At 39.6% G+C, this 16,169-nt stretch overlaps 1 protein-coding gene across 1 annotated transcript in view; it reads left to right on the top strand.

Annotated features, from left to right (window-relative positions):
• LOC108795889 (probable cation-transporting ATPase 13A4) overlaps positions 1–16,169 on the top strand; it is a 38,762-nt gene that overhangs the window by 1,854 nt on the left and 20,739 nt on the right. The window contains exons 2-14 of the mRNA XM_018567220.1: positions 340–513; positions 1,491–1,637; positions 3,633–3,703; positions 3,805–3,885; positions 7,555–7,624; positions 9,843–9,977; positions 10,187–10,259; positions 11,121–11,252; positions 12,763–12,933; positions 13,075–13,232; positions 13,699–13,887; positions 14,141–14,202; positions 14,697–14,847. Of these exons, the coding sequence (XP_018422722.1) occupies positions 340–513; positions 1,491–1,637; positions 3,633–3,703; positions 3,805–3,885; positions 7,555–7,624; positions 9,843–9,977; positions 10,187–10,259; positions 11,121–11,252; positions 12,763–12,933; positions 13,075–13,232; positions 13,699–13,887; positions 14,141–14,202; positions 14,697–14,847 (1,614 nt within the window). The remainder of the gene's footprint in view (positions 1–339; positions 514–1,490; positions 1,638–3,632; positions 3,704–3,804; positions 3,886–7,554; positions 7,625–9,842; positions 9,978–10,186; positions 10,260–11,120; positions 11,253–12,762; positions 12,934–13,074; positions 13,233–13,698; positions 13,888–14,140; positions 14,203–14,696; positions 14,848–16,169) is intronic.

The following is a 16,169-nucleotide window of genomic DNA, read 5'->3' as shown; positions in this document are numbered from 1 at the left end:
ACCACCCCCTGAACTTTTTAGCTCACAGCAACATCTGACAAATAATTTTTTTTATCTTTATATGTTTGTAAATAGACAGCACAACAGCTTTATTTAACAAAGCAAACTGCTATGTCCAATTTTTGCATATTTTGCTTTTGGCATCCCAGGAGGGTGCACACCTGATGTCCTGTCCATACCAGGGGGAGGGGGCAACTTGAATCCATGCCCTGATAATAATGAGGGGAAAGGGGGGACAAATGTGAAATGTAATTGTTCACTGTTCAAACAGTAAGAATGAGTGGCCCAAACTGAATTTAATGTGTAATATGGCTTTGTATTGTATTCATATTTCCATAGGAAACGCGTGGCTACAAAGAGCAGTCCTGCAGAAGAGCAGCCTGTATTCTTGGATATATATTTTCCTGTGGCTTTCTTTGGCTTCTCTTCTATTGGAAGCCAGAATGGCATGTCTGGGCACACTGTGTTCCATGCAGCATGCAGGAAGCTGACATTATACTGCTGAAAACCACAGTAAGTACAATATTGCTTTATCACAATGTAGAAAACTGGACATATTGTAAGCAAAGCTGTGAGTGCTACAATACAATATCAGGACATTAGGTTTCAGTGCTAGAAAACAGTGGGGCCTTTATCCCTCTAAAAAAGTGAAATAAAAACTTTCCCTTACCCTAACCCATACATAACTATTAACCTGACACTAATACTTAACTCCCCCCACCCCACCCCCACTTCCAAACCCAAACATTTAACCCAACTATTAAAATGAAAGCTTAACACATAACATTTCCTTAAAGTAGCCATACACATAGGGGTCTATTCACAAAACTGCCGAAGGATCCAGCTATAGCTTCGGCTGATCCCTCAGCTAGCTTCGTTTGCGGGAGCCCTTCGGTACGACTGAACTGAAGGGCTCCCGCAAACAAAGCTACTCACTATAGCCCGTACAGCACCCGAAGGCGGTTCAGTAGCTCAGCCGAGCTGAAGGCATTTGCTTTGGCTCGACTGAGCTGAAGTGTCATCCGAAGCAGGGCGAATGGCCTGCCGAAGGTGGGCCTTTAGCCCCACAAATGATAACTGGGCAGAGCCCAGTTGTAATCACAGATCATCGTCCCCAAATCATCTGGGGACGCTGAACTGTCATTAAACATTAACAACTGGGTGGGGCCGGCTGTGGCATCATGGCCAGCTCCGCCCAGTTGTTTTTCATTGGCCGGGACCCGCTAGAAGACTCTAGTGCCACTGCTAGCTCCACCCAATTGGTTTTTTTAAATATTTAAAAAAAAATCTTTATTTATTTTTTATTTTTTCAATTTATTCACATTTTAGACAGCAATCTTCAAAATGTATCTAAAATGTTTAAATAGTAGTCACACATATGTTTATAAGCAAACTAATAGTTTATGTACAGGAATTGAGCAGATGTTAGTACATAGCTTGCTATGCTAGATTTCTGTTCCTGATTAGTTGAATGGTTGTTCTTTTCCCAGGATGAATTTGAACATTATTTCAGGAAAAGCATAGAATGGATTCAGCTGCAGGACCTGAACATATCAATGAACACAAACACTGCCCAGCCGGTGATTGCTGATGGGAAATCTATCATTACTAAAGCCATCCATAAAACAGGCCTAAAGGTATGTTGCCTTGCACAGATCTTTGAAGTTAGTATTTTCTTTAAATGGTAGGAGGGAAAAATCAGATCTAATTATTAGGGTGGCTTTCCCTTTTTTATTTTTTAAAATGTATCTAAAGTACACTTGATGCTGTTTTTGACTCAAAACACACAATCTTATGACATGTGTTCACATTCATGTCAAGCAATTTCTAATATTTACAGGGTTATTCACAACCACATAAAATGTGGTTCTAACTCAAAATGCCTCAAATGTGGTCTAGAACCAGGCTCTTTAATACATTTGTTATGGCATTGCTCAACATTGGTTTAATATTGGCAAATAGTAATTTGTACCATGAATTCAGTCTTTTCTATTGAGATTTCTAATATTCCACTTACCTGTTTACTTTTGCAGGGTTATTCATAAAAGAGTGAAGAGTTTAGAGAAGGCAGGAGAAGTGAACAATCTAGGACAACATAGCTGATTTGGAAACATTCTACAATTCAGCTCACTTTCCAGTTCAGCTATGTTGGCCTAGATCGTTCACTTCTCCTGCCTTCTCCAAACTCTTCACCCTTTTGTGTATAACCTTGAAAGTTTATACAGGGTAACTCAACCCATCTCCTTAAAATATTTCACAGTAAAGTATATTTGGTACAGACATTTGCCACTGGACAAAGAAAAAAAAACAATTCCTTGGAGCAACCAGCATTGATCTTACTGTCCTGTATTTTATGATTTGCCAGAAAAAAAGAAATGTCATTTGACACAGAAGTTTGAAACTATGCAAATAAATTAGATTTTTGTGTGTAAACCATTACCAGTTCTGTTATTTGCTAGGACAAACACTGTTTGACTATATAACAGGTGAGCTAATTCTGTTTGCACTAATGTAAAAGCAAAGCAAACAACTTAAAAGACATGTAAAGCCAAACCTTTTATTTGTCTTTACTTCTCTTGGGAGTATATTTACTAAGGTATTCTTGTGACTCAAAGTCAGCAGATAGCAGGCATTTCAGTCGGTAATGATCCCCATCAATATTGTCAGTATCCACCCTGCTGCTGATTGACAGCTGGCTCTACCTGTCTAGAGCCAGGGCCAGCTGTGCCCGCCCCTCCCCTGTCTGTCCCTCCAGTGAGTGCTAGAGCAACGGAGAGGAGAGGGGGAAATCCCTGTGGGGAGCAGTGGCTGAGAGCTGACTGATCAGTGGTTACATGGTCGGTCAGCTCTTGGCCTTAGAGATGACATGCGACAGCTGCATGACAAAGACAATGCCAACAGTTGCATGATTGATCAAATGTAGCCTACTTTACTTCAGGTCCAGTCTTTATGACTTTGTTATTTACTATCCTATATGTTTTATTATTAAAAAGGAAAATGGAGCTGGTCATGGAAAACATACAAGCCCAACAATTTGGATTAGAACAAAAAGAGATAGAAAAGGTTTATTAGTAAATACAGCTCCTAAATATTTGACAATGTTTTTCTGAAATTTGAATATTAATATACTTCCAGCACTGCAGCATGGTGCTTTGAAATGAAAGAAGAACTCCTTGCCGAAATAATTTTCTTAGCCCTTGCAGTGGGGCTACCCCCACGCTGCAAATGTTAGGTTATCATTTTCATCTAGGTGTGAAAATATCATAGTTACACTCCTCTGATCCTCAGACCTGGCTTGCTCTTAGACTGGTCCCATGTGCCTCTCTCCCCCTCTGCTCCAGCGGCCTAAGGTTCTTGAGTCGTCATGTTCAATATACGGTGTATAGGATGTGAGTACACCAAGGGACATTGCATCACTGGAGTGGAGGAGGAGACAGGCTGGAGGGAGCTCTCTAATACACAGCCAGCTGCAAGGTTCGGGTGAATATACCTTTGTTATTTTTTGCACCTAGATGAAAATGAGCACTTAACCCTTGCATTGCAGGGGTAGCTCGAACTGCAAGGATTAATACATATTTTTTTTCTTTAAATAAAACTTCTAAATAAGTGTATTATTTCATTACCATTCTTAGGTTAAACTGATAAAAGTACAAAAAGTCACTTACGTTTGGGATCAAGAAGCACAACAGTTTCAGAGAGCAGGGTGAGTACTGATATGTAACATCTAAATGGTCTTTTCACTCAAATAAAACTTTTTTAATATAAAGATGATTATCATAATACATCATGTGACTTATGTTCCAGGGTTCTTGAGGACAGCCTAACCTGCTTTGACATTCATTCCAAATTTGGTTCTGGCTTAACACGTGAAGAGCAGAACATCAGGTAAAACAGAGCAGAGCTCTCAGATATAAAAGACACAAATAATGCAGTACTGTAATCATTACCACATCATTTATTGTATTTTTAAAATGCAAGCAGTGTAAGTACCTGCATTTGATCTGGCTAGGGACTCTTGTAGTCTATTGTACAGCAGAGCTTAGGGGGGGTGAAGTACCACAAGGAGCCACTGAGATATGTTGCATTGCAAGGAACATGCTGCTAGGATGAGTGAGCTTCTCCTTTAACTGTCTAATCACAGACTGGGGGTGGGGTGGAGACCTGTAAGTGAAAGCTAAACTGAAGCAGAAAAAAAATCAGGTCTCCTGCCCTGTCAGACATGATTGTCAGATCTGTGTATATCTGTGTATTTGTGCTGAGCAATAGACATGCGTGATTCTTTTCATAAAAATTAATTTTTCGGACGAATTTTCGTTATTCGGAGATTCGGATTTATCCGAACTTCCGAATAACAGAAATGACAAATGAAAACGAATCCGAATTGCCGAAAATGAAATTTCGGACGAAATTCGATATTGGTAGTCTGTACAAATTTTTGTTTGTGGACGAATTTTCGTTGCAGCAAAGTGACATAAAAATATATATTTTTAATGTCACTTTGCTGCAACTAAACGAAAACGAAAAGAAGACAAAACCGAAAATACGCACAGACTGCCGCTAATGAATTTCGTCTGAATCTGAATCCCGAAACTAATCGACTTTCAGGACCGAATCCCGAAACAAATTGACTTTCGGGCCCGAATCCCGAAAAATGAAATAACGCAAAATCCGAATCAAAACGAAACAAAACTAAACAAATGTTTTGCCAGTGCACATACTGAGCAAACTTTTGGCGCTTCATAAATCCTGTATAATAATACTAACAATAATATCCCATAATTAGAACAGAAGTTGGAAGTTAAAACAGGTACTACTGTGTTTCCCCGAAAACAAGACAGTCTTATATTTTTTTGGGCTCAAAAACACACACTAGGGGGTCTATTCACGAACCTGCCGAGGGCAGCCGAGTGAATGACCGATCTGAAGTGAAGTGAGCCGAACGCTGTTTGGCTATTCACTTCAGGCTGGTACGGCTGATTTCAGCCGTACATCGGCTGAAATCAGCCGTACATCGGCTTGCTTCGTGTGGCTTCGGGTCGGCCGAACATGCTGAGCATGTTCGGCTGACCCGAAGTGCAAAAGGAGTTCGACTCAGCCGATCCAACATCTGGGTCGGCTGAGCCGAACCCCCGGCAGGCTACTTACTGCTGTTTGGGCTATTCTTAAAGATCCCGAACAGCAATGAGTGAATTTCCGAATGCTGGCAAGCGGCATTCGGCTCGGCTGTTCTGCTCGCTCCCTCAGAGCAGAACAGAAAAAGAATGAAAAAAGTAATCGCCCAGCTGTCAGAAGCAGGCTGTCGGCCGGCCAATGACCGGCCACTCGGCCAGCTTCAGCTTTCAGCATGGCTCCGATGCATATGCGTTCGGCTCGGCCATGATCGGGAGCTGTACGGGCTATAGTGAATAGCTCGTACAACACCTCTTCGGTTCTACTGAACCGTAGGGTCCTGGGGCCGAAGCTAGCTGAAGGATCGGCCGAAGCTACGGCCAGATCCTTTGGCAGCTTCGTGAATAGACCCCTAGGTCTTATTTTCGGGGTAGGTCTTATTTTTTTAATGTATTTTTTTATGTACAACAATCCACACTTATTCATGTAGAAAAATCTACATGTATTCATGTATAACAATATGGCGATCAGGGGAATCAGGGGTGCCGTACCTTTCCAAGAGCAATTTGCTAACCAATCGCTGGCCAGAATGGGCAAAGCGCGCTTTCACTATCGATTCCTATCGAGCTGAAGCATGCATGGGAAGGGTCATTCAACGATACAAACTAGATGGAAAGGAAATAACACACTCAAGCAAAGTATAGTATGGTAATAACTGCATAAAAAATTAAAAACATTACAGTGGAATTCTAAGGCTGCATTTACATGAGGCGCTCTGGGATTCCTGTGGCAAGAACCTACAGATTCCTTTTCAAATGTGGCTGCTGTGAAAGTTAATGACAGGGTGACAGCGGCCGCATCTGTCAGTTGCAGTCCACATGTAATCATACATGGTATAATTATATGCAGTTTGGGATAGAGAATTGTCCCTAGAGGATTCACCCTGTCTGGGTTAGTCACAAAAGGGTGAAGAGATTAGAGAAGACAGGTGATGTGAACAATCTAGGACAACATAGCTGATTTGGAAACATTCTCCAATTCAGCTCACTTTCCAGTTCAGCTATGTTGTCCTAGATTGTTCACTTCTCCTGCCTTCTCCAAACTCTTCACCCTTTTGTGAATAACTCTTTGTATGTTTGTTCTGGTGACCATTGTTACTGGAATAGGGAGTGAGGGAAAAGAGGAGAATTAATATGCCCCACTTACCTAAATCACAGGGTTCTTCTTCCCACAGCATTGTTATTTTTTTGTTTTGTTTGTTTTTTCAGTGTGGCTTAGTGTGGCTCCACCTACACAGCTGCATCATCCATTCACAGACCCATGCACAGGATCTGTAAATGGAGAGACTACAAATCACATCTGCCACCATACCTAAAGGGCTCATAGATTTTAACATGGAACACAAGTGCGGTGACATTACCACACATCTAGTCCATTGTTTACTTCCTCGAGCCCCCTTACAGAAGGTCCGTTCCCCAATACAGACCTGGGGCTGTGGCAATAGTCTGCAGGAGCTTGTGCTTTGCACACATGATCCACTGATTGGGGCTGCAATGCTTTCCAGGCTCCAATGCAAAAAAAATAGATGCACTTTCTATCTTCTATCAATGTGAGCATTTATTTTTTGCAAAAGATGGAATATGCCTTTAATCCTCTAATTGGCAAGCGGTACAAGATAAGATTAGATCATTTTCAAGATAAAACAGAAATCCCCTTAAACAAAAATAAGTCACCACCTGGTGCTGGTCTGGGGAGGTATTTAACCTCTCCTTGCAGTGATGCCTGTGCTTCAGTATTGTTGCCATAGCCTGTATCCTGTTCCTGTTGCCTGTATCCTCTTCCTGTTCCTGTTCCTGTTCCTGTTGCCTGTATCCTGTTCCTACCTGACTCCTGACCCTTACCCCTGAGGTATCTTGATCAGTGACTCCCTCCGTGTTGTCCTGCTCCCCAGGGGTTGCCCTGTTGTCTCCGGGGTGTAATTGTTCCTTACATTTTTACATGTTACTTGCGGGTGGTGGTTAGCGGCAGCTAATACATTATAGTTTGTAAGCATTTGTGGCCACGTATTGGTTCTCTTGTATAGATACCTGCACGTGGTGTGAGGACACCCGCGCACGGTATTGTGACAAGGAGAGGGGAAAGAGAAACTTGACTTGCTGTCTGTGTGTTTGTGGAGACAAGCACAGCTTATTAGCACACACAAGGGTGGCAACATAGGACCCTGCAAGGGAAAGGTGCTTGCTCTAAAACAGGATATCAGAACCCTTACTCAGGGGGCCAGCTGATTCTGCAGGACGTTAAAACTTTTAAACATCAAGGAACAGCCTCCATTGTAAGTGATATAATCAGAATTAGAACTAGCTTAAAACCTTCTGACTTTAATATCCCTTCAAGTGTATACATATTTCTTCTTAACATATAAAACGAATTTTCTGTTTTCTGCAGGAAAACAATTTGCGGATCAAATGCCATTGAAGTTGACATTGAACCAATCTGGAAATTATTGTTCAAAGAGGTAATATATACTGTAGTTGACTTTCCAAAATTCCATAAGGCCCCTTTCACATGGTCCAATCAGAAGGGGATATGTGCAAGGATCCCCTACTTATGGGAACGAATGTTACCGACATCTGACATTACCGGACCAATGTTAGTTTATGGTAAGCCGGATCTATACAGACGGGCATCTTTACCCGCACGAACAGGTGTCAAAACGGATCTCCGATCCATTTGTTTTTCTAGATCTGGCCGGAGCCAGTGGTAACCAGATGTAAATAGATGCCCCATCTCTAGATCCTAACATCGGGCTCCCAATCAGGTGCGCCTGAAAAAATGGACCTGATCGGAAAGCCTGTGTGAACTTGGCCTAGCAAGCTAATATGTTAATATATTTTAGCAAAAGGCTAGCAGAGGGAGTTTTATTATATTGACAAGTGAAACATTTACAAATTGCATCTACAAACTTTTTTTTTGTTTTGGATAGAGTAAGGGAAGGTTATAACCTTTGTCATTTTTTAATTGCTGTTTGTGTACCTGCTGGGGAGATTCACCTGATAACCATTGTCACAGAGAAACAAGATGTTGCATTTGTCACCAAAACTGGAAGAAGGGAAATGTTTTTAATAGGAACACTTGTTTTAGATGGGATATCCAATGTGAAAGAAATGGGAAATCTCAACACTGTGGTAGCAAGAAAAAGCCTGGCAGCAATTTTAACCATTCTCTACTCTGACCATTCTCTGTCCAAAACTAAAACAAAGGGGTCTATTCACTAAGCTGCTGTAGGCAGCCGAGTGAGTAACCGACCCGAAGTGAAGTGAGTCAAACGCAGTTTGGCTATTCACTTCAGGTTTGTAGGGCTGATTTCAGCCATATATCGGCTGTAATCAGCCGTACATCGGCTTGCTTCGTGTGGCTTCGGGTCGGGCGAACATGCTCAGCATGTTCGGCTGACCCGAAATAAAGAATGAGTTCGACTCAGCTGATCCAACATCTGGATCGGCTGAGCCGGAACCTCCGGCAGGCTACTCGCTGATGTTTGGCCTATTCTCATAGACGCCGAACAGCAGTGAGTGAATAGCCGAATGCCGCCGAGCGGCATTCGGCTCGGCTGTTCTGCTCGGTACCTCTGTGGTACCGAGCAGAACAGAAAAACAGTAAAAAAGTATAAAAAATAAAATATAAACGGATTGGGCGGAGTTAGTAGTGACAGCTAGCTCCGCCCAACTGTTTTCTATTGGCAGAGCGGTTCTGCTGCCATCAGAATAATAATAAAAAAACACCATAGGAATGTATAGCTAGATTCCTATTGGCTATTTCACCTTGCAATAGCCAATAGCAAACTAGCTACTTCACCCGCCCTCTGCTGCTGTCAATCACTAGAGGGGACCTGATGGAGAACTTCAGGTCCCCTCTGCTGATTGACAACAGCTCCGATGTCAGAAGAAAAGAAAAAAAAGACAGAGCAGGGAAAGGTTTACTCTGCTCGGTCGAGCAGAGTAAAACTTTCCGGTAGAAAGTGTTTCTCTCCCAGGAGCCGGGAGCCGCTATCTAATAGCGTGAGACTCCCGGAGCGTCCGGAAGAGTTGGGCTGTCTGGAGATCAGCGTCCCAGGTTATCTGGTAATAGATTTCCCTTCACTTCCAGTCCTAGATGCACAAAATGAAGTGAATGGAAATCTTCCCAAAGGGAGAGAAAATCCCACCTTTAACAGTTGTCACTCGAATCAGTGTTCCCTTTGGAAGAATTCCTACTCACTACCTGTTCCCCTCATATTCTGCTGACAGCAACTAATGACTGTAAATCTTTTCAGCAGAGGCAAAGACAGAAAAAATTCCGACAAAAAACTGACAGGGGTTGTAAGCCTGTCCCACTATATCCAAAGCTATAGCAAATGTTTGGTTGTATTTCTGATATGAGTAAAAGGATCTGAGAGGCCATAGTGAGGGACTACTTATAAACAATGAAGTACTATTTTCCTATACTCCTCGGCTCCATCTAGTGACCATAATGCATTATTACATCACAATACATTCAACCTGAAAAGAAAACATATTAAGAACATAAAAACATTTGTTTTGCCATTATTTGCACAAAACAAGCATTCACAGGTATTATTTATAAATAGACCACTAATTGTTACATTTTTCTAATTTTTATTGTGGTAGGATGACAGCATTTCTCTTGGTATTTCCAATATTTTCACATTTTTTTTGCATTTTCTTTTCTTTTAGGTGTTGAACCCCTTTTATGCCTTTGAAGTTTGCAGTTTAGCTCTGTGGTTGGCCGTGGGGTTCATTGAATATTCAATTGCTGTTATTATAATGACTCTCATTTCCATCATTTTTACAGTTTATGACTTAAGAAAGGTAAGGTACTAGCATTTTTTAGTCATGTGCAATTATGGTACAGTGACATCTCATCACTAAACCTAATACTGCTTCGATTTGACACTGATTTGATATCTGTATTCCCTTCTTCCCTCCATGTTATCTTACTTAAACAATAGTGTTTTTTGAATATTCTACAATCACAAATAAAACATACATGAACATTTTATATCCCTGTTTATCTACAGGAATCTGTGAAACTTCATAACCTGGTGAAATCCAACAACACTGTCAAGGTGACCATACGTCAGAAAAATGGAGGCACGTTACATAAAGGGCATACTAAAATATAGTCGGGGTAAATGTAAAGTATTGAGAGAGCTTCTGCATAATATTTATCTACACATCAATGCCCAACCCTGGCTAACACTTTTTTTCTATGCTGTATGGAGTGTGGAAGGGTTGGAACCTGTGTTAACTATGTATTGTTGTTGGGTTCCCCATTTTAGAGGGTTTTTCTCACTTCCTGGTGTCCGACAGAATAGGAAGTGAATATTCTCCATATTGGTTAGTGGTATAATTTCCTCTATGATACCTACATTCAAATATGGGGGATATACCCTAGGTGGGACAAATAAAGTAACAAAAATAAATTATCTTGCAGAGGAAGTAAAGTTTAGAACCTCTGACATGATTCTTTTGCTGTCTTTGTCCCCACAAGGTAGAGCTCTCCTTCTTGTCTGGATGATGGGTGTCAGTTGCAGCCTACATCTGGACCATGCACTGCTTCTGTTTTCTACCACAGTTTCCTCTATAATTTTTCACATATGCTGGGTGTGCAAAAACAGAGTAATGGCATGTGCTGAGCTAAAGATGGGGGAGGACAATATTTGCTATGACCAGGTTCTGAGAAAAGGATTTTTTATGTAAGGTGCAATTAGTGAAATATCATAATGATAATGCTATAAAAAGTATAAACAATTCAATAGCATAATCATAAATTATAGAGTTTAATACAACATATGATAAACCAAACCATGTCATTACGTTCAGCACTGACATGGCATTCACATGGCTTTGTTAACCAGTTTATCAGCAATGCCTTTAAATACCTTGTCAGTTAAAAAAAATGCTGTGCCATTTATTGTATTACTTACATCCTTTTTATACATTTTCTTGCAGAATGTAAAGAGATAGAGTCACACTGCTTGGTGCCAGGGGATGTAATCGTTGTTACAGGAAAGAAGCAGTTCTTACCATGTGATGCCATACTTCTCAATGGAGGATGTATTGTGAATGAAAGCATGCTTACAGGTATACATGCATACAGTGCAAGACAGACTAATATATGTTCTGTTTAGATCCCAGAATACTTTTAAAGAAGATATCCAGGAAAACATCTTCTTAACCCTCTAAGTTGGGCTGCCCCTGCACTGCAAGGACCAAAAACTAGTTTTTGTCTTGGTGCTAAAATAACAAAGTTATACTCATCGGAAGCTCTAAACCAGTGTATAGAGCATGATGATTTACTGGACCTTAGACCGCTGCAGAGTATAATTTTTTTTTACCTAGACAAAAATGAGCAGTTAACCCCACATGGGTATCCCCTCAACAAGGGTTTAGAATTTTTTTTCCTGGAGTTCTTATTTAAACCATAATGGTTTTTAAAAAAAAATTCTTGGTGTGTATGGACACACCTTTTATATTATATTTAGAATATAGGACCACTCTATTGACATATAAAAAACATAAGGAATACATAAACTATTTATCATAATTTATTATCTATAACTTTTTAATTTAAAGTATTGAAAAAAAACAATAATTTAGAGGTGACAAGTTTTTGTCGTTTTCAAAAAAGGTGTTCTGGGTCTTTAAGCTGACTGCTAGGATACCTAATGTGTTAAATTACACAAGATGATTCCCACTTTTATGTTATACAGTAACTTTTGTTCTGCTATTTATTTTTTAATTTTTTTAATTTTCATATTTTTCATAATTTTATATTTTTAGAATTGTATTTGTATATTTTTGTTTTCACATTTTAATGTTATGGACGTGGTGTGGGCTTACAATTGTGATCTTAGTCAGCAGCTGGGGCGGATTGCCATGCCAGTTGTACCAGTCTGTAAGAGAAGGTCTACATGAATCAAGGTTGTTCCATGAGTAAACACTTTAATGCCTATTTATAAATCTTCTGCCCAGTCACACCGCAATCTTGCTACTAGATGGAGTATAGGAATTTACCATGCCTCTCAGCTCCGGCCAGTGGTGGAAATGCCACGCGAACGGCATTGGCCCAGTCTATAGCTTTATAAATAGATCCTCCTACGTTGTTACAATAATGATAGGTCAGACTGAAGATGGTGTGCAGTAATCCCTTCATACTAATCTTGCTATACATTTATAAAAATAAAGTTTAAATTAATTTGTATCCTTTATCCCCAGTGTGGTGTTTTGCCAAGATCAATTTGAAGTGTATGTAGCCACATTTATGATTCCCCTTTTCAAATTCCACTTATATCATAGACAGATTTTTATGGAAAAATTATGAGAATGAACCTGCAGAATTGATGTTGTATCTGCAGTATTCATGTTCCTATGCTTAGACTTTAAGCAATGCTGCAGTTTGACCTTGTTGCATCCTGCGAAGTAAGTACTATTAGGGTTCATGATCATTCAAAGTGGATATAGGAAGAATAACACTTTCTTCATGTACTCTAACACTTGCAGAGAATCCTATGTACAAGACTGAAAAGGAAACTCAATGGATGTCCTTTTTTAACATTTAACAATGTCAGGAGTGCTGTTTTTTTCTCAACAGGTGAAAGTATTCCTGTCTCTAAAACTTCCCTACCCAACAATAACCATACCATGCCGTGGAAGGCGCACAGTGGAGAGGATTTCAAAAGACATATACTTTTCTGTGGAACAGAAGTCATTCAGACGAAGCCAGCTAGCCACGGGCAAGTGAAGGCAGTTGTCCTAAGAACTGGTTAGTACAAAGTTTAAAAAAACAGAATTGAATAAATGTACACGCATGACTGTTTTGAGTTTATTTAATTATTATTAGTATTAATCTGTGTATTTGTAAAGCATGTTTTGTTCTCATTAAATACTTTTTTTGTATGCACAGGATTTAATACTGCTAAAGGAGATTTGGTCAGATCTATCTTGTACCCAAAACCCATGAATTTTAAACTGTATAGAGATGCCTTCAGATTCTTGATGATTTTAGCTGGAGTTGCTGTGATTGGAACAATCTACACTGTGGCTGTTTTTGTCTTAAAGGGGGTAAGATATGACAATAATTGGACCTGTATAACAACATGAAGTTCAAACAAATTCAACTGGAATAGTTTTAATGTATCAGCTTTTTATTCTATGTTTCCCCAAGTACAGAATTTCCCTAACTTCCTGCCTGGTAATACTTGAACAGGAAATGAGGGAAAATCTTTGTAAGGGAGCCCCTTAACCTCATTACCCTCCCCAGCCACCTAAGGCAAACTCAATACAGAGAAAAACCTGTCTTTGAGAATTGAGCATGTTTTATGAAAGCAGAAATGTATTTATTTATTTTTTAAGTTATGCTATGTAAAAGAAATGTAACATAAAATAGGTGTTATCCCAATTCAGCAGCAAAAGTGGTACTTAAATGCTAATTCAAGTGGATCTCCAGCATTACAAGATTATCACTGAAACTTATCATACATATTATCTGATATAGTATTATAAAACAATACATCTGTTTGTCTTTTAGGAGTCTCCCACTCAAGTAGTGATCAAAGCTTTAATCATTATTACTACTGCTGTCCCTCCAGCACTGTCAGCTGCTTTGTCTACAGGAATCATGTATGCACAGCGCAGACTCAAAAGAAAGGGAATTTTTTGCATTAGTCCTCAAAGGATCAATGTATGTGGTCGGCTGAACATTATTTGTTTTGATAAGGTAAGCGTGCAATCATATTGCAGAATATGACATTTTTTAAAATGTATATTCTATCCCTTGTTCTCTTAATTCAATCACTTTATGGTATTATTTGCACCTACAGTAAGTTTGTTCTTTGTTTATGAGCCATGTACAGAATAGCATGCATGCGTTTAAATCATTTATGTAAAAGGAAGTAAATATTAAAAATATCAATAGTTAAAAAAAATCATTTATTTTTTAACAATTATTTAATAACTTGATTTTATGGCAGACGGGAACTCTAACAGAAGACGGTTTAGACCTTTGGGGAGTGCTGCCTTCTCAAGGAAACTGGTAGGTTCCATATACTGGTGAAAATGTCTATTGACCAATGCAGGAACTCTGATCTAGATGCTAGGCAAAGCAGTGCCATATTTATACATCGCAAGACATCTTTACTCTGTTCGGACATTTGCAGTCTCCTACCTTCTGCCCTATTGAGGGAACATGGATTTATAGTGCTCAACAGTCATCAACCCATTCAAGGAGGAAAAAGTCTGTGCTAAAATCTATGCAGCATTCATATGCTTGCTTAAAGTCAACCTGTGCCCAGACTATGCACACTAAAGTATTTACTGTACATATTCTGAACAAACATCAAAAGCACTTTAAACACATTCTCATCCACTTATGTAGCTATATGCATTTTGGAGAAATGTATCTTCAAATTTCAGAACAGAGGCACCTAAATATTTTATTCAACTATTACATTTTTATTAGAAAATACTTTTTGAAAGTAAAATGTGACACTGAATGAGCTTTAAATATTTTCAATGTGTTTCCATTAGTTTCCAGAAAATTCATAACTTTACATCAGATGACACTTTGCCTTGGAGCCCCCTTCTCGGAGCACTGAGCTGCTGCCACTCTTTAGTATCTATTGATGGAAAACTACAAGGAGACCCACTGGATCTAAAAATGTTTGAGGGCACACAATGGGTAAGGATGTTTTTTTCCATATTAATTTTATTTGGTTTTCATGTAAAAAAGACAAATGTACAGATAGTACAGTAGTAGGAGTAGGACAAGTATGATGTACATAAACAAGCCCTAGCATGATGTCAAGCTTTGTTTAAGTCATCTCATTCCCATCACTGAGGTGAGACTATTGCAATATATGGCATATGCTTGTACAAACAAATACAGTGTATGCACACATAGAAGCAAAACTTTGGTTTGTTTGCATTCTAGTAATCTTAAATGTATCTTGTTTTGCGTTTCCCTTATCAAGTGATGATTGGTTGGGTTTAGTTTGGTTGATTAAGTTAAAGTTGGGAGAGCGTTGTGGCTTTTTGCCATGTGGTACCTAGTTTTTTTAAGGTGTCAACTATTTCTGCCAGTTGAGCCAGGAGTAAAGTAAGCTGTAAAAAAGGGGTCCACGCTTTACAGAACTGTTGAGGGTAGTTTTGCTTTTGTTTAATCGAATGAGTTTTGCCCAGAAGTACAAGTTTCTGTGGGCTTTGCGTAAAATCTTGAAGAAAGCCAATTTGTCACAATACATTGTTTCACTGCAAGAATACAGTGGTGTTCTAATTTGGAAAGTAGAAAGTGATGGATTAAACTAGTATTAAACTCTTCAAAATTTTTTTTATAATAATTCTAAATCAAACATTACCCAGCAACGTATGTCTTTAAATTTTTGCCCAAGCACTTACAGTCATCATGTTTCCAAACAACTGGCTCCAACTCTCTCAGCTTCCCTGAACTTATCTAGTACAAGATCACAAGGGACAGCACAGTCTCTAGCAGCTGTTCATCTACCTAGCTTGGAGAAGGGAAGAGGGGAGGAGGGAGAAAGAAGGAGTGGGGGGCAGGGGAGTGCCTTGCCATGCTGTGCCTGTGTTTTTGTGCAGCTTGCTAACACACACAAGGGTGGCTCCATACAACCCTGCAAGGGAAAGGAGCCACCCTAAAACTGGATATCAGGGCCAGTCCTCAGGGGCCCAGCTGATTCTCCAATAAGCTAAAACATGTAAACATCAAGAATCAGCATGCATCGTGAGTGATTTAATCTGCTTTTAAAATAACTTACAATATCACTTTAACCACTTCAAGACCAGGTGTTTAGACCCCCTTCCTGGCCAGGCCATTTTTCAGTATTCAGCGCTGCGATACTTTGACTGACGTTTATTCCGTCATGCAACGCTGTACTGAAATGAATTTTATACCATTTTTTGGGGACAGATAGAGCTTTCTTTTGGTGGTATTTAATCACCACTACGGGTTTTATTTTTTATTATAATTAGGAAAAATTATTGAAA

Source organism: Nanorana parkeri, unplaced genomic scaffold (genome assembly GCF_000935625.1).
Source record: "Nanorana parkeri isolate BGI_ZX_2015 unplaced genomic scaffold, ASM93562v1 scaffold29, whole genome shotgun sequence".
Taxonomy (NCBI): Eukaryota; Metazoa; Chordata; class Amphibia; order Anura; family Dicroglossidae; genus Nanorana; species Nanorana parkeri.
Note: the sequence above shows the minus strand (reverse complement) of the source record. Positions and strands in the feature narration are given on the sequence as shown.